The 19321-nt window shown below is 45.0% G+C and overlaps 1 protein-coding gene across 1 annotated transcript in view; it reads left to right on the plus strand.

The window, feature by feature from the left end:
• cps1 (carbamoyl-phosphate synthase 1, mitochondrial) overlaps positions 1-19321 on the plus strand; it is a 191791-nt gene that overhangs the window by 113649 nt on the left and 58821 nt on the right. Inside the window, exons 22-25 of the mRNA XM_072578736.1 lie at positions 8125-8266; positions 9061-9126; positions 9212-9275; positions 18499-18680. Of these exons, the coding sequence (XP_072434837.1) occupies positions 8125-8266; positions 9061-9126; positions 9212-9275; positions 18499-18680 (454 nt within the window). The remainder of the gene's footprint in view (positions 1-8124; positions 8267-9060; positions 9127-9211; positions 9276-18498; positions 18681-19321) is intronic.

Genomic DNA, 19321 nt, shown 5'->3' on the forward strand with positions numbered 1-19321 from the left:
CATTTTTCTGCTTTTGCCCCATAGCCTTCATTCCCTTAACAATCAAGAACTTATCTAAGTCTGTCTTAAATGCACTTGTGACTTAGCTCCCATAGCCTTATGCAGCAGTGAATCACCACTTGCTAATGAGATTTATCCTGTTTTGAGTTCAAAAGAGTCGTTCTTTCACCTGAGGCTGTCTCTTCAGGTCCTAGTCTCTCCTCTTACTGGAAACATCATCTCCATGTCCACTCTAATCAGGCCTCTCAGTATTTTGTAAGTTTTTGTCAGATCCTCCTCTTCATCCTTCTAAATTCCATTCAGTTCAGACTCTGCGTGTTCAACTACTCCTCATATGACAAGCACTTCATCCATAGGATCATTCTTGGAAACTTCGTTGGATACCCTCCAACCTCAGAAAATCCTTCCTTAGAAACGGGGCCCAAAACTGATCACAGTATTCCAAATGCAGCCTGTCCAGAGCATTATACAGCTTTGATAATACATTTCTGCTTTTCTGTTCCAACCCTCTTGAAATGAATGCAAACATTACATTTCCTTCCTAACTACCAACTGAACCTGCACGTTAACCTCCAGAGTATCCGGAACTAGGACTCCCAAGTCCCTCTGTGCTTCAGATTACTGAAGCCTTTCCCCTTTTTAGAGTCTATGCCTTGACTCTTCCCACCATAACCTCACACTTTGCCATATTGGTATTCCAAATGCCACTTCTTTGCCCACTCATTTGGCTAAGTTGCTCTGCCCGCTTCCTCAACACTTAGATTAGATTAGATTCCCTACATTATGGAAACAGGCCCTTCGGCCCAACAAGTCCACACCGACCCTGTGACCAGTAACCCACCCAGATCCATTACCCTACTATGGACATTTTAGCACAGCCAATTCACCTAACCTGCATATCTTTGGATTGTGGGAGGAAACCGGAGCACGCAGAGGTGTTTCCTCACCCTGAGAAAACCCACCCATGTGCAAATTCCATACACACAGTCACCTAAGGCAGGAATCGAACCCGGGACCCTGGCGCTGTGAGGCAGCAGTGCCAACCACTGAGCCACCGTGCTGCCTTCTCCCTCCACCTCTCTTTGTGTTATCAACAAATGTCGCAACAATGCCCTCCGTTCCTTCACCCAGGTCGTTAATGGATAATGTGAATAGTCGTGGTCCCAACATGGACATTGCAAAATTCCATTAGTCGCTAGTTGCCATCCTGAAAAAGACCCCCTTTGTCCTCTGCTTTCTGCCAGTCAGCCGATGATCTAACCATGCCAGAACCTTGGCCCTAACACCACGGCTCTTATTTTATTTAGCAGCTTCCTGTGCAGCACTTTGTCAAAGGCCACCTGGAAATCCAAATCTACTGGGCCTCCTTTATCTAACTTGTGTTAAATGTGGTAGGAATTTGAATGGCGGAGAAAATTAGTAAAGAGAATGCAGGACAACAGAAGCTGAGGTTGTTCATGACGTTGGTGAGGCCTCTTCTGGAGTGCACCGTCCAGTTCTGGTTGCCCTGCTGCTATAAGAAGGATATTATCCAGTTGGAGAGGGTTCAGAAAGGATTTATCAGAGTGTAGCCAGGAATGGAAGATTTGAGTATCGGGAGAGGTTAAATAGTCTGGGTCTTCTTTTCACTGGAGCATAGGAGGTTGAGGGGTGACGTGAAAGAGTTCTTTTTAAATCATGAAGGGTACAGATAAGGTGAATGGCAGATGTCTTTTCCCTAGGGTGGGGGATTTCAAGCCAAGGGGGCATACTTTTAAGGTGTGAGAATAAAGATTTAAAAAGGACATGAGGGGCACCTTTTTTGGCAGAGTGGTTCTTGTGGGGAATGAACTTCCAGAGGAAGTGGTGGATGCAGGTACAGTTACAATATTTAAAAGACATTTGAATAAGTACATGAATAAGAGAGGTTTGGAGGGATATGGGCCAGGCATAGGCAGGTGGGGCTAGTTTAGTTTGGGATTATGGTCAGTTTGGATTGGTTGGACTGAAGGATCTGTTTCCGTGCTGTACGACTCTTTATGATAAAGAAGTAAGTACATAAAGGGATCTTTGATCTTTGATCCCTTTTGAGGATTAGACAAGGGAATTAATGATGAGAAACAAGGGAATGGCAGAGAATTTACACAAATCATTTGTATCTGTCTACACCGTCGAACCATAGAAAAGTTATGGCCCATGCCAAGGCCGTTTTGCTTATTGTGATAGTAGTAATCATAGTAACCATCGCCAGGGGAGACCTGAAGCATCGTAGGAAGAAAATGAAATCAAGAAGCAGAAAGGAGAGAAGAACTTAACACAACAGTATAAATAGACAAATTAGTCAGAAAATATGCTGTGCACCCTTTTGGTCTTAAAAAAATTAGCTGCAGACTTTTTGTTTCTCTCAGGGTAGTGAATCTGTGGATTTCTGTACCACAGGACTGCTGAGGCTGGGTCATTAAGTACATTCAAGATTGAGACAGACCGAGTTCTAATTATTAAGCGGCTCAAAAGCTGATAGGGAAAGCAGGAACATGGAGTTGGAAATGATTATATCAGCCAATGGCACAGCAAAACTCATTGGCCAAATGGCCTCCTCCTTCCCCTACATCTTATGGTTTTATGATGGGTTGGTCTGAATTTCCCTTCATCCAGGAATGGTCCTGAGGACTAGAAATCACAAAGGTGAGATAAAGAAAGCAAATTGAGTTTGTCCGACCCTGGTCTTGGGAAAATGTCAGAATCCATTTTTAAGGAAGTTGTAGCTTACAACAATCAGGCAGAGTCAGCATGGCTTTGTGAAAAGGAGGTCATCTTAGACACGTTTATCAGAACTCTTTGAGGGTGTAGCAAGGTGGAGTGGATAAAGCAGAGCTAGCAAGTGTAGTTTATCTGGGTTTCCATAAGTGGCTCAGTGGTTAGCACTGCTGCCTCACAGTGCCAGGGACCTGAGTTCAATTCCCACCTCAGGTAACTGTCTGTGTGGAGTTTGCACATTCTCCCTGTGGCGATGTGGGTTTCCTCCGGGTGCTCTGGTTTCCTCCCACAGTCCAAAGATGTGCAGGTCAGGTGAATTGGCCATGCTTAATTGCCCGTAGTGTTAGGGGAATGGGTCTGGGTAGATTGTTCTTCGGAGGGTTGGTGTGAGCTTATCAGTGATCGGCAACATGGTTTTGTACAGGGAAGGTCATGTCTTACTAACTTGATTGAGGGATGTAGATCCTGTAGATGTAATATACACGGACTTAAGTAAGGCATTTGATAAGGTTCCCCATGGTGGGCTGGTGGAGAAGGTGAAGTCGTATGGGGTCTAGGGTGTAATCTCTGGATGGACAGAGAACTGGCTGGGCAGCAGGACAGAGTAGTAATGGACGGGAGTTTCTCAAAATGGAGAACTGTGACCAGTGGTGTTCCACAGGGATCCGTGTTCAGACCACTGTTTGTGATATACCTATGATCTGGAAGAAGGTATGGGTGGTCTGATTAGCAACTTTACAGATGACACTAAGATTGGTGGAGTAGAAGATGCTGAAGGGGACTGTCAGAGAATGCAGCAGAATATGGATAGATTGGAGAGATGGGCAGAGAAATGGCAGATGGAGATCAATCGGGGAAAACATGAGGTGATGCATTTTGGAAGATCCAATTCAAGAATGAATTATACAGTAAATGGAAAAGCCCTGGGAAAAATTGATGTACAGAGAGATCTGGGTGTTCAGGTCCATTGTTCCCTGAAGGTGACAATGCAGGTCAATAGAGTGATCAAGAAGGCATACGGCATGCTTTCCTTCATCAGACAGGATAGTGAGTACAAGAGTTGGCAGGTCATGTTACAAAGAGAAAATGAGGACTGCAGATGCTGGAGATCAGTGTAGAGTATGGTGCTTTAAAAATACAGCAGGTCAGGCAGCATCCGAGGAGCAGGGGAATCAATGTTTTGGGCATAAGCCCCTCATCAGGAACAGGTCATGTTAAAGTTGTATAGGACTTTGGCCACATTTGGAATACTACATACAGTTCTGGTTGTCACATTACCAAAAGGGTGTGGATGCTTTGGGAAGGGTGCAGAGGGTTCACCAGGATGTTGGCTGGTCTGGAGAGCGCTAGATATGAAGAGAGGTTGAGTAGATTAGGATTATTTTCATTAGGAAGACTTGAGGTTGAGGGGGAACCTGATTGAGGTCTACAAAATCAAAAGAGGTAGAGACAGGGTGGATAGCAAGAAGCTTTTTCCTAGAGCGAGGGACTCAATTACTAGGCGTCATGAGCTCAAGGTGAGAGGGGAAAAGTTTAAGGGAGATATGTGTGGAAAGTTCATTACGCAGAGGGTGGTGGGTACCTGGAATGCATTACCAGCGGAGGTGGTAAGAGGTGGGCACGATAGCATCGTTGAAGATCTATCTAGATAGATACATGAATGGGCAGGGAGCAGAGGGATACAGATCCTTAGAAAATAGGTGACAGGTTTAGATAGAGGATCTGGATCGCACAGGCTTGGAGGGACGAAGGGCCTGTTCCTGTGCTGTAATGATCTTTGTTCTTTGATATGACTTATTAACGTAAATAGAGGACTTGTGAATTCACAGGAGAAAGACTTGGCATAAATGAGTCATTTTCAGCTGGATCGATTGTAATTGGATGGCACAGTGGCTTAGTAGTTACCACCGCTGCCTCACAGTGCTGGGGGCCTCGGTTCGTTTCCAGCTTTGGGCGACTGCCTGTGTGGAGTTTGCACATTCTCCCTGTGTCTGCGTGCGTTTCCTCTGGGAGCTCTGGTTTCCTCCCACAGTCCAAAGATGTGCAGGGAAGGTGAATTTGCCATGCTAAATTGCTTAGTGTTCAGGGATGTGTAGACTCAGTGCATTATTCAGGGGAAATGTAGAGTAATAGGTTCGGGGAATGGCACTAGATGGGATACTGTTTGGAGGGTTGGTGTGGACTTGTTTGGGCCAAATAGCCTATTTCCACTAACTGTAGGGATTCTATGATCTATGAATACATGAATGCCACAGAGGTCAGAACTGGGGCCTCAGCTATTTATTCACCACAATATTCGTCGCCTCTGACCTGCTTTTGTAGCCACAATATTTATACGCCAGGTCCTTTCAAAATGCTAATCATTACCATGACGCCTGAGTAATCTACATGAATCCTTAAGGACATAAATGTTGCGCAAGGGTGTCAAGACCCTGATATATGACCCTCACAATGATGTAACAGCATTAATAGCACAGTGTGGGCAGAGTTAGAAGAGCCTAGACTACGTTACGCTAGATCAAACACATTACGCTATACCATGCTAAACCAGGTTGTTAAAGATTCTGTGATAGACTGACATGAGAACGTGTACATCAACACCCAAAGGGGATAGATTAGTCCTTATCTAATGTGGTTATCAATTCAAGCCTGATAGATCTCTGATTATCGCATATTAGCAGCATTTAATATTAATGAATAGTAACTACTGTTGCTGTGACCCAAGCCTGAACATGGTTCTTGGACTTTGCCTTTTTCCTGACCAGTCTGTCTCAAACCCAAACTCATTGTGTGGCATCAAATCACATGATAGAAGACCTTGTGGCAGGTGGTGAGAGAACTGGTGAGAAGGAGGAAACTTTTCGATCTTATCAGTCCCAAGATACACCTGTGTCCTGTGGTTAAAGGCAGGAGTGACCGCTCACCAGCCCTCCTGGGGACCAGTTTTCAAACTGAGGACACCATGCCTTGTTTTGGAGCCTTACTAAATCAGATAATTTAATATAGTCACTCAAGTCCGCTGTCAGCGGTAGCAGATTCTATCCCATCTGTTTCCTCCTGGTCGGACAGGGGCGGTGATGGTACTATCACTGGACTATTAATCCAGAGAACCAGTTGTGGGGACGCAGCTTTGAATCCTGCCGTAGCAGATGGTGGAATCTGAATTAAATAAAAATCTGAAATTACCAGTCAGATTGTCAGAAAAGCCTGTTTGGTTCAGATTTAGATTAGATTACTTACAGTGTGGAAACAGGCCCTTCGGCCCAACAAGTCCACACCGCCCCGCCAAAGCGCAACCCACCCATACCCCTACATCTATCACTTACCTAACACTACGGGCAATTTAGCATGGCCAATTCACCTGACCTGCACATCTTTGGACTGTGGGAGGAAACCGGAGCACCTGGAGGAAACCCACGCAGACACAGGGAGAATGTGCAACTCCCGCCTGAGGCGGGAATTGAACCCAGGTCTCTGGCGCTGTGAGGCAGCAGTGCTAACCACTGTGCCACCGTGCTGATGTCCATTACAGAAGGAAACCTTACCTGGTCTGGCATACGTGTGATTCCAAACCCACAACATGTGACTGACTCTTAACTGTCCTTTGGGCAATTAAGGGTGGGCAATAAATGCTTGGCTGAGCCAGTGATACCCTCCTCGCTCAAATGAAAACAACCCCTCCATTCAGATAAATGACAAAACATGGGAGACTGAAAATAGGAAAGCAAGCAGAGAAATGTTGGAAAAACAAAATATTTCTCCATATGCACTGACTAACGAAAAACAGGCAAATCGGATGGAATCAGTTACAGCCAAACAACTTGCTTCCAGTTCAATGAAAAGCCAATGGACTCAAAACGTGGACTCTGCTTTCTTCCCCCCAAAAAAGCTTCCGAACTGTTTTCTTTAATTCATTCACGGGATGAGGGTGTCGCTGTCTAGGCCAGCATTTATTGTCCAGGCGGCAGTTAAAAATTGACCAGATTGCTGTGGGTCTGGAGTTACCTATAGGCCAGACCAGGTAAGGATGGCAGATTCCTTCCCCAACCAAACAATTGACATTGGATTAATAGTGATCATGAGGCTGCTAATTCCTGGGTTAATTTTATTAATCCTGGGTCCCTTAACATGGGTCTCTGGGTTAACAGGCAAGTGATAATACCACCAAGCTGTTGCCTCCTGCTGCGTTTTTCTGGAATTTCTATTTTTGTCTCATTTGTCCCAAGTAATGGGAGGTTCCAGTAGCAACCCTGCTGAGTGAACAATAACTCACCAAATGATACTGTGTTTGGTCTTTATAAGGATGCCCTGGCTCTAGCCTCCTTAGAACCTTGGTCCAAAAGCAGACAGCTGAATTCCAGAGGGAGCCAAATAGAATAGAATCCTTATAATGTGGAAGCAGGCCATTTGGCCCATTGAGTCCACGCCAACCCTCTGAACCCTACTTTATCCGTGTAATCCTGCATTTCCCATGGCTAATCAATCTAGCCTGCACGTTCCTGGACAATATGGGCAAGTTAGCTTGACCAATTCACCTAACCTGCACATTTTCAGACTGTGGGAGGAAACCGGAGCAAACTCACGTAGACATGGGGAGAATGTGCGAACTCCATACAAACTAGTCACCTGAGGGTGGAATTGAACCCAGGTTGCCAGCATTCTGAGGCAGCAGTGCTAACCACTGAGCCGCCATGCTGATAGGAAGGGTAATGAACACAGTCCGATCGCACCATTGCAGCCACAGGAAGCTCCAGATGGGCCAGTCCTGATTGCGCCTTGACCTGACCCCCCCACACAGGCACATGCCAGCCACAGAGCTCATAATGAGCACAGCTCAATCGAGTCAAACACCATTTATTTTTATTTCGAGATGGTGCAGGGGAGGATGGTGAGTGCACAGTGAGATCTCCCTGCTCTTGAACTGAAATCCTCTCAAAATGAGGACCACCATACCATTTGTCTTCCAAACTGCTTGCTGCACGTGTGCACTTGCTCTCAGTGACTGGATTTAAAGGATACCCAGATCCTATTGTTTTTGAGCTTTCAGGCTGATGAGATGGTGCCAGATTCTGAATCAATGCTGCTTGATGAGTCAAAGGCTCAAGGTTCGTGGTTATCTGGTCCAGGGTTTAATCCACAAGCAGTCTTGCTTTGCTTACCGATGCGCCCATCTAATGCTTTATTACCAGTGCATGACCAGACACAGGAAGAAAGCTTCCAATAAGACCTTCTTGTTGCCATTAAACCTGTGAAACCAGGAATGACCATTTCCTGTTGGACTGATACCAAACTGCTTGGCAGTCCACCTGGGCGATGTTCCTGTGGGTTGTGAGTCTGTGCTTGAACTCTTCCCTCTAAATCAGCTTTAACAGCTGTGATTTCCTCCAGCGAAACCATCCATGACGAGTTGCTGTTGAAAGCCAAGCAAGATGGCTTCTCCGACCGGCAGATTGGAAACTGTATCGGCCTGACTGAACTCGATGCAAGGAAGCTGAGGACACAGAAGAACATTAAACCACAGATTAAACAGGTTAGTCACTGTGCTTCAGATGCCTGTAAGGGTGTATTCCCAAGTCATTTCCTGTGCTTCAGTCACCTGTGAATGCATTGCGAGACCAGTCACTGTGTGTTTCAGTCACCTGTCAGTGTGTATTCAGAGCTCGGCAACTCTGCTTCCATTGTCTGTGAGTGTACGTGTGCTGGATTGAAATTGCCACTGAACTTGTGCTGCCTTAACGATGACACTGTATGAAGTTTCGAGGAGCGTTTTAATATGAAAAGAGCTGTTTGTCAAGTTATTACTGGAAAGTGAGAGAAGATTGGCCAGAGAGTTAGCACAGGCAGGATGAACTGAATGGCCCCCTTTGCTGTAAAACTCTGAGGTTACCTTTGGCATAGGGACACTGGACGGTGATATCACCTCCTTGAATCCTGCAGAAACATGAGGACAATTCAGTGCTGGGCTGATCCAGGCTCGGGGATATACTAGACCCAATTTCACCTGGAGATGGAACCCTCAGCCCAAGCAAATCAGCTAAATTCTAATAGTCATCGAGGATTGACTCATAAACTTGGAGAGAGAAAGGTGGGGAAGAGAGTTTTCACAGGTATGTAAGATAATAGATGGCATTTTTTCACAGACAGCAGAGATTACAAAAGCGGTGAAAGAGCTGAGGAGGGATAAATGAGGAAATGTCTGAAGATAGAGTGGCTAGTATGGAATGGGGAACATTATCTTCGAGTACTGGGGACTAAAGGTTTGACCTAAACTCAAGTGAGTTACCTGCTGTGCCATTCACGTGAGTCTGCTCCTTGTCTTTCTAGATTGATACCCTAGCTGCAGAGTACCCAGCAATCACCAATTACCTCTACTCCACGTACCATGGAGAGGTGAGTCTCATTAGTGCAAATCTTTTCTTTAATGGTTTCTGTTGTCTGTTGGATCAAAAATAGATGAAGGGTGTTTCTGTTTCAGGAGCATGACCTGGATTTTAATGACCACGGAATCATGGTGCTGGGATGTGGACCTTATCATATTGGTAAATACTTTAAGATAATGTGGGTTGAATCTTATTAGGGTCTGTCTGATGTGGATTGTGGTGGGATGTGTGGCAGAATCAGACAGGAAGTCCAGCAAGGTGAATTTTATCATCAAGATCATCTCGCTCTATCTTTTAGATTTACAATGCGCGGCAAGGTGAGATTCTCACTGGCTGTGGCAAGGTGTTGTTTGCTGCTTGTTACACTCCCAACTCACCTCGTTACTATTCAGCCTCTTACCAATCCCTCTCTTGCTCCTCTGTGCTTTTCCTCCTAAGCCAGACTCAGGGGGTACAGCTCCCTTGTATTGTTGTTTAGCACAAAACCAGGAAGCTTGGCAAGAGATTAGCGTTCACTCAGGGTTCCCAGCTTAGCAAGGGTAAGGCAGCCTTCCCAGACCCTGCTCAGGGCGGTCAGAGTCCGGATCCCCTCCACATAAAGGGTGAGGAGCTGAATGTCAGGCAGCCTGCCATCCATCGTGACCTTCTCAGCGCCACTTTAAACTGGTTTCCTCCAAGAATGAGTGGGAGTCAGGTATTACAAGAGCTAAAAAGTGGATGGTGCAGCTATTACGGTATATGGAGATGGGGTGGTATTCCGAATGAGACTGTAGGCAGCACAGAAGGCATGCAAAGTTGGTGGTGCCAGAGGTTAGGTGGGTGAGAGCGAGCAGGGAAGATATTGCAGGCAATAGTGAGAGTGGGAGAGCTCAAGACTTGAGGGTAGAGTAGCAAGATGGTCTAAGTGTGAGATATTAAAGAGAAAAGGGTACAGTCGGAAGTGATAATATTTCTGTTGAATAAAGGGAACTATGGAGCTATGAGGGAGGAGCTGGCCAAAGTTCAATGGTGCAATACCTTAGCAGGGATGACAGTGGAGGAACAATGGCAGAAATTTCTGTGTATAATGCAGAAGTTGCAGAATCAGTTCATTCCAAAAAGGAAGAAAGATCCTAGGAGAAGGCATGGGTGGCCCTGGCTGACAAAGGAAGTTAAGAAACATATAAAGTTAAAAGAGAAAAAGTATAACATAACAATGATAAGTGGGAAAACGGAGGACTGGGAAGCTTTTAAAGAACAACAGAGGATTACTAAGAAGGAAATATGCAGAGAAAAACTGAGGTACAAAGGTAAACTGGCCAATAATATAAAGGAGGATAGTAAAAGCTTTTTTAGGTGTGTGAAAGGCAAAAAAATGGTTAAGACTAAAATTGGGCCCTTGAAGACAGAAACAGGGAACAAAGAAATGGCAGAAGAATTGAATTGGTACTTCAGATCTGTGTTCACTGGGGAAGACACGAGCAATCTCTCTGAGGTAACGGTGGCTGGATGACCTGAACTTAAGGGAATTTATATTTGCCAGGAATTGGTGTTGGAGAGACTGGTAGGTCTGAAGGTTGATAAGTCCCCGGGGCCTGATGGTCTACATCCCAGGGTACTGAAGGAGATGGCTCAAGAAATCGTGGATGCGTTGGTGATTATTTTCCAGAGTTCGATAGATTCGGGTCAGTTCCTGCGGATTGGAGGGTGGCGAATGTTGTACCACTTTTTAAGAAAGGTGGGAGAGAGATAGCAGGAAATTATAGACCAGTTAGTCTGACCTCAGTGGTGGGAAAGATGCTGGAGTCTATTATAAAGAATGAAATTACGACACATCTGGATAGTAGTGACAGGATAGGTCAGAGTCAGCATGGATTTATGAAGGGGAAATCATGCTTGACTAATCTTCTGGAATTTTTTGAGGATGTAACTCTGAAGATGGATGAGGGAGATCCAGTAGATGTAGTGTCCCTGGACTTTCAGAAAGCTTTTGATAAAATCCCACAAAAGAGGTTAGTGAGCAAACTTAGGGCGCATGGTATTGGGGGCAAAGTACTAACTTGGATTGAAAGTTGGTTGGCTGATAGGAAACAGAGTAGTGATAAACGGCTCCATTTTGGAATGGCAGGCAGTGACCAGTGTGGGACCGCAGCTTTTTACAATATATGTTAATGATATAGAAGATGGTATTAGCAATAACATTAGCAAATTTGCTGATGATACTAAGCTGGGTGGCAGGGTGAAAGGTGATGAGGATGTTAGGAGATTACAGGGTGACCTGGACAAGTTAGGTGAGTGGTCAGATGCAGTTTAATGTGGATAAGTGTATGGTTATCCACTTTGGTGGCAACAACAGGAAGGCAGATTACTACCTAAATGGAATCAATTTAGGTAAAGGGGCAGTACAGAGAGATCTGGGTGTTCTTGTACACCAGTCAATGAAGGCAAGCATGCAGATACAGCAGGTAGTGAAGAAGGCTAATAGCATGCTGGCCTTCATAAAAAGAGGGATTGAGTATAGAAGCAAAGAGGTTCTTCTGCAGCTGTACAGGGCCCTGGTGAGACCACACCTGGAGTACTGTGTGCAGTTCTGGTCTCCATATTTGAGGAAGGCCATTCTGCCTATTGAGGGAGTGCAGCGTAGGTTCGCGAGGTCAATTCCTGGAATGGCAGGATTACCTTACACTGAAAGACTGGAGTGACTGGGCTTGTATACCCTTGAGTTTAGAAGACTGAGAGGGGATCTGATTGAGATACATAAGATTATTAAAGGATTGGACACTGGAGGCAGGAAACATGTTTCCGCTGAAGGGTGAGTGCCGAACCAGAGGACACAGCTTAAAAATACAGGGTAGACCATTTAGGACAGAGATGAGGAGAAATCTCTTCACCCAGAGAGTGGTGGGTGTGTGGAATGCTCTGCCCCAGAGGGCAGTGGAGGCCCAGTCTCTGGATTCATTTAAGAAAGAGTTGGATAGAGCTCTCAAGGATAGTGGAATCAAGGGTTATGGAGATAAGGCAGGAACAGGATACTGATTAAGGATGATCAGCCATGATCATATTGAATGGTGGTGAAGGCTCGAAGGGCAGAATGGCCTACTCCTGCACCTATTGTCTAATGTCTAAGATAGTGACTCTGAACCTGGCAGAGTTCAGAAGGTCATTAACCTTCTTTCTACAGATGGCTGACACTACACTGACCTGAGTGGCATCCTTGGACCAGGCTGGCATTGTCTGTATCATGGTCTCTAATGCTGCTCCTGAGGGGTGGCGGGGGGGGGTGGGGGGTGGTGGCGGCAAGTGCTGCTTCTGCAGCATCCCAAAAAGTAGGACTTTCAACATCCTACCCACAAAACGGACACTGATCTTACCCCGTGCACCACATCTGGGGCAAATGTTAGGAATTTTGCAGGACAGCTCCAGGCTGACAGTACTTGGCCAGGTGCACAAAGGGCTTTTCAAGATGGCGGCAGCAGCAGGGATTGTGGTCCTTTGGCTGATAGCCGCTGAGTGGCAGGTTGAATGGTGTATTGTAAGATTGGGCTAGAATCTAATGCGAGGGTCTCTGTGGGAATGGGAATGTAGTTTGGTAATGTATAATGAGAAAACTTACAAAGGCTTTGCAGTGGAAATCCCACCAAAAATCTCTGACCAGGATTTATCAAGGGAAATATAAGATTCACCCCATAGATTGGCACAGTGTAGTCTGTGTCCATCTTTCCTCCCCCATCTGCATTGCAAAATGTAGCAATCATGTTTCTGTCCTAGCCAGAGCACTGAAACAGCTCTTCGCAAAGTCACAAAGGCCTGTGACAGCCTGCGCTTTCCCTCCCTCTCCGTCATCTACTACAGTCTCGGAACACACATCAGCGCTGGGTTTTAAAGTCCTCATTTACCAACATCTCCGACATGTGCCAAAACTGGGAGAACTGTCTCCTCAAGGACGTTGGTGAACAGCTGCAGGCCATTTTGAAGGGGGAGGACAGACAGAGAGCAAGATACATATTGGTGCCAACAACATAGATAGTAAAAGGAGTGAGGTCCCGAAAGCAAAATTTAGCAAATTAAAATGTATGTTATAGAACAGGACCCATAATCTCCAGATTATTTCCAGTGCTGCATGTGAGTGTGTACAGAAATAGGTGGTTAGTCTGTATGAATGCAGGGCTGGAGAGATGCTAGTGGAGAAAGGACTTTAGATTCCTTGGATATTGTGACTGTTTTTGAGAGCGGTGGAACCTGTACAAATTAGTTAAGTTCTTTTAACTAATTTGGGGTGGTGGTGGTGTAATTGAAGACTGATTTTAATAAGTTCAAGTATTATTTGGCCAAAGTGGATTGGGAGCAGATACTTTCGGGTAGATCTGTCTCCGAACAGTTGGGTGCATTCAAGGAGGAAATATGGAGAGGAGAGGGCCAGCTTGATGCCATGAAGAAAAAGCATGGGGCCATCAAATCCTGTTGACAGATATACAGCAATGGATTAAGAGAAAGTGGAGGCTTTTGGCGAAAAAAACAATGAGGGCTCAAAGCAGCAGAAGCCCTAGAAGAGCATAGAATGTATAAGAGGGATCTTAAAAATGCAATTAGGAAAGCTAAATGGGGTTATGAAAGGATACTATTAAGTAAAATAAACAAAATTTGTTTTATCAATACATTAAGGGTAAAAGAAGAGTAGAGCCTATTAAGAGCCACAATGGTAATTTGTACATGGTGCTAGAGGATGTAGGTAGTGTTCTAAATGAATACTTTGTGTTAGTGTTTACTAGTGAGAGGGACAGTGTGGGTAGAGAAATCAGGAGGAAGATCTTCAATACAATTGAAAAAATTAGCATAGACTGAAGGGAGGTTCTGACTAGTCTTGCAGGCTTAAAAATAGATAAATCTTCAAGGTGGTTGCATGGGGCAAGGAAGGAAATAGCAGGGGTGTTTGCTATTATTTTCAGTTCGTCTCTGGCTACAGGACATCCAGTGTGGGCACCATTGAAGCGAGCAAGGGATAAACCAGGAAACTACAGGCCAGTCAGTCTAATCTTGGTGGTGGGGAAATTATTGAAAGCAACTTTGAGGAACAGAATGAATCTGGAGTTTGGAGATGTGGGGACTAATCAAGAAGAGTCAGCATGGTTTTGTTAAGGGGAGGCCATATCTGACCAACTTGGTTGAGTTTTCAAAGACATGTGCAGATGCGATCAATGCTTTTGATGTATTCTGCCTGGACTCCGGCAAGGCTTTTGTTAAGATCCTTCATGACAGACTGATTGCAAATCTAAGAGTCTGTAGGATCTACAGTTGGCTGAGTGGCAGGAAGCAGAGTTATTAGATTAGATTAGATTAGATTACTTACAGTGTGGAAACAGGCCCTTCGGCCCAACAAGTCCACACCGCCCCGCCGAAGCGTAACCCACCCATACCCCTAACCCTACATCTATATCTATCCCTTACCTAACACTACGGGCAATTTAGCATGGCCAATTCACCTGACCTGCACATCTTTGGAGTGTGGGAGGAAACCGGAGCACCCGGAGGAAACCCACGCAGACACGGGGAGAACGTGCAAACTCCACACAGTCAGTCGCCTGAGGCGGGAATTGAACCCGGGTCTCTGGCGCTGTGAGGCAGCAGTGCTAACCACTGTGCCACCGTGCCGCCCAGAGTGTTTTTCTGACTGAAAATCTGTGTCCAGTGGGATCCCACAGAGGTCAGTGTTGGGACCTTTTCTGCTCGTAGTTTGTATAATTGGTTTAGACTTAAATGGAGGAGGGTCGATCACTAAGTTCGCAGATGTTATAAAAATTGGTAGGGTGATAAATAGTGAGAAAGGTAGCCTTAGATTACAGCAGAATATAGACGGGCTGGTCGGATGCTCTGATCAGTGGGAAGTGGAATTCAATCCAGATAAATTTGAGGTGATGCACTTGCAAGGACAAATAAGGCAAGAGTAGAATGCATGGTAGGACCCTGGGAAGCACTGAGGATCAAAGGGATCTTAGTCTACATATACATTGGTCCCTTAAAATATTAGGACAAATGGATAAAGTGGTCACTGCCTTTAATAGCTGAGGCGTAGAGTCGAAGAGAAGGGAGGTTATGCTGGAGCTGTGTAAAATATTGGCTAAACCACTTATAAAGAATTGTGTACAGTTTTGTAATCCATACTATAGAAGGGATGTAATGGCTTCAGAGAGTTCAGAAGAGATTTGTCAGCATATTGCCTGGGCTGGGGAGTTTCAATTATGAAGAGAGATTGAACATATTGGGGTTATTTTCGTTCGAGCAGAGTAGATTGAGAAGGGACAAGACCGAGATTAATATAAAGTTATGCGGGACATAGAAACCTTTCCCTTTAGTTGGAGGGTCACTGTCCAGGGGCCATAGATTTAAGGTGAAGGGCAGGAAGTTTAGTAGATGTGAAGAAAAGCTTTACCACCTAGAGGGTAGTGGGAATCTAGAACCCACTGTATGTAAGAGTGGCAGAGGCAGAAGCCCTCATTACATTGAAGAAGTATTTAGGTGTTCACTCCAGGTTTTGGGCCACGTTATAGAAAATGGGATTAGAATAGTTGGGTAGTTGTTTTTTAACTGATGTATATACAATGGGCCAAAAGGTCTTTTTCTGTTTTATAGACTCTATAACTCGTCAGCCAACAGCATAACGTAGTCATTCTCATGGCATCATACATTACAGACAGTGTCCCACACACCACCATCACTGTCCCAGTATATGTCCTGTCCCACCAGAAGGACAGACTCAGCAGAGGTGGCAATGCAGTGGTATGCAGTCAGGAGGGAGTTGCTGTAGGAGTCCCCAATGTTCACTCTGAATCCCATGAAGTTTCATGGCATCTGGTCCGATATGGGGGAAGGAAATCTCTTGATTACTGTGTAATGCTTTCCCTCAACTGATGACTTAGTACTCCTCTGTTGAACAACACGTGAAGGAAGCATTGAGGATGGCAAGGGCATAGAATTACTCTGGGTGTGGGGGTTCAATGTCCACCGCCAACAGTAGCTCAGCAAAAGCACTACTCATCGTGCTGGTTGGTCCTGTAGAATATAGCTGTGAGACTGGGTCTGTGGCAGGTGGTGAGGGAGCCAACAAAATGGAAAAACCCAATTGACCTCCTCCTCAACAATCTGCTGGTTGCACATGCATCTGTCCATGACAGTAGTGGTAAGAGTGACTGTCTCCAAAAGGATTGTGCGGCGATGTCTCATCTTCACATTAAGACTGTAGTCAATTGTTAAATGAGTCAGACTTTGAACAGATCTAGCAACTCAGGAGTGGACATCCATGAGACACTGTGGGCCATCAGCAGCAGCAGAACTGTACTCCAGCGCAACCAGCAACCTCATGGCTCGGCATATCCTCCACTCAACCATTACCATCCTATCAGGTGATCAACCTGCTTCACTGATAAGTGTAAGAGTGTGTGTCAGGCACAACATTGGGCATACATTCAAAATAAGGTGTCAACCAGGTGAAACTACCAATGAGGACTACTTACATACCAAACAGCATAAGCAGTAAGTACTGAAGAGGCAATGTGATCCCACAATCTACTAGTCAGATCTAAGCTCTGCAGTTCCTGCTGCATCCAGTTATGAATGGAGGAGGAGGCTTCATAATTTTCCCTATCTCCAATAATGGGAGAGCCCAGCACATCAGTGCAATGAACAAAACTGAAGCATTTGGCACAGTCTTCAGCCAGAGGTGTCAAGTAGACGATCCACCTTGGCCTCCTTCAGCAGTCTCCATTATCACAGATACCTGTCTTCAGCTAATTCAATTCGCTCCACATGATATCAAGAAATGGTTGGAGGCATTGGATGCTGCAGAGGTTATGGGCCCGAACAACATTCCCTCAATAGGACTGAAAACGTGTGCTCCACAACTCGCAGTGCCCCTAACTAAGCTGTTCCGCTACAGCTATGTCACTGCTGTCAACCCCACAATGTAGAAAATTGACCAGGGTATGTCCTGTACATGAAAAGCAAGAAAATCCAGTCTGGCCAATTAATTCCCCCCCCTTGAGTCTATTCAAAGGTAAAGTGATGGAGGTGCCATCGACAGTGGTATCAAGCAGCATCTGCTCAGCAATGATCTGCTCATTGAAGGATCTGCCAGGGCCACTCAGCTCCAGCCTTCATTACACCATTGGTTCAAACATGAACAAAAGAGCCGACTTTCTGAGCTGAAGTGAAATTGACTGCACATGATATTAGGGCCACATTTGACTAAATGTGGCATCAAGGAGCCTTAGCAAAACTGAAATCCAGTAGGAATCAGGGGGCTAACTCTATGCAGATGGAGTTATACCTGGCACATAAATTATTGTCATTGCTGGGGGTCAGTCATCTCAGCTCTAGGATATCTCTGCAATCATTCCTAAGGATCGTGTCCTCGGTCCAACCATCTTCAACCATTTCATCATTGACCTTCTCTCCATCATAAGGTCAGAAGTGGGGATAGCTGTTGATGATTGCGTAATGTTCAGCATAATTTGTGACTCTTCGAATGATAAATTTGCATTGCAGCCAGTTAAGAGAAGGTTTGTTAATCCCTGGGATGGAGGGCTCACATAAAGATCGAGCAGGTTGAGGCTATGATTGTTGGAAGTTAGAAGAATGGGAGCTGATCTTTTTGAAACATCTCCGATTCTGAAGGAATTTGACAGGGCAGACGCTAAGAAGATATTCTGTCATGGTCCAATCGAGAACAAGTGGGCACATTTTTTCTTAAGATGATGGTAAGGAAGAATGTCTTCTCTAAGGTTTATTAGTATTGGGAATTCTACTTCTCAGTCAGCAGTAGAGATTGCGTCATTGAATAAATTCAGGGCTGAGTTGCATGGATTTTCCTTAATGGATTTGGGTGGGCAGGCAGGCAAGAAGGTGGAGGAATCATGCCTTAACCAGAATAGCCAGGGTTTTAATAAATAGTGAAACAAGCTGCTCCTCGTAATTTGTCTGTGATTTATGTTCCATTCAATATGACTTCACTTGAAAATAATTCATTGTGCGTGAAGTCCTTTTCAATTGGATGCTTGTTCTTTAAATGCGAATAGTCAATTGCTTTCTGTGCTTGGCTGCAGGAGAGTTTGATACTTGCATCAGGAGTGTTGTGTAGCACAGGTACCTGCATATTGTGCATTTTCAGCAATTACAAGAGAATTCTGTCAGAACAGAAAGGGCTGCGTGAAAGTTTTGAAAGGATCGTGCGATTCCGTAAGAAACACTTCGAGGCCAGTCTATTGAAACAATGGATTACCTTGTTTTATTTCCAGATGTTCTCTCCAGGTATATGGTATTTGTTAGTGGTAAATGGCCCAAGTGCTTAATGCAGTTCTCCATATTCCACGTACAGTCACTCGTGTTTCAGAGCAGGATTTTGTGTCTGCAGGTAGCAGTGTGGAATTTGATTGGTGTGCTGTCTCCAGTATCCGGACCCTCCGACAGCTTGGAAAGAAGACTGTGGTGGTAAACCACAACCCAGAGACTGTGAGCACAGATTTTGATGAATGTGACAGGCTTTACTTTGAGGAGCTCTCGCTAGAAAGAATTCTGGATATTTATGAACAGGAGGTAAGACTCTGATTCCTCTTGCTCTGTGATGTCAGGGTATCTGCCCACTGGATTTGTCCAGTAGTCTGCTTGGGTGCCATTAAAATCTTAAAACATGACTTATTCTTGAAGAAATTAGAATGATTAATGTTCTTTCTTAATTACAGTGGGTTGACTGGGTTGACAGTGAGGTATATCAATGAGTTGACTGGGTTAACAGCATGACGTAACCATGTATTTTTAATAAGATCTATCAATGAGTCGACTTGGTTCAGAGTGAGATATTATCAGTGAGTTACCTCTGTTCACAGTGAGATATAGAATTGAGTTGAATGAGTTGTCTGGGTTCACAGTGAGTTGTATCAATGAGATGCCTGGGTTCCCAGTCAATGATTTGAATGTGTTCATAGTGTGACGTTACAGCAACTTTGCTAACAATTGCCACCCTACACTCAAAGTCACTTGGTCTACCTCGGACACCTCCCTCCTCTTTCTTGACCTGTGCACTTCGATTTCCAGTGACAGTTTATGGACTGACATTTACTATAAACGTATAGCTACCTGGACTGTTCCTCCTTCCACCCTGTGTCCTGCAAAAACTCCATCCTGTTTTCCCAATTCCTCCGTTTCTGTTGCACCTGCTCTGACAAGGAGACTTCAAG

The sequence above is a fragment of the Chiloscyllium punctatum genome, chromosome 10, assembly GCF_047496795.1.
Source record: "Chiloscyllium punctatum isolate Juve2018m chromosome 10, sChiPun1.3, whole genome shotgun sequence".
Taxonomy (NCBI): domain Eukaryota; kingdom Metazoa; phylum Chordata; class Chondrichthyes; order Orectolobiformes; family Hemiscylliidae; genus Chiloscyllium; species Chiloscyllium punctatum.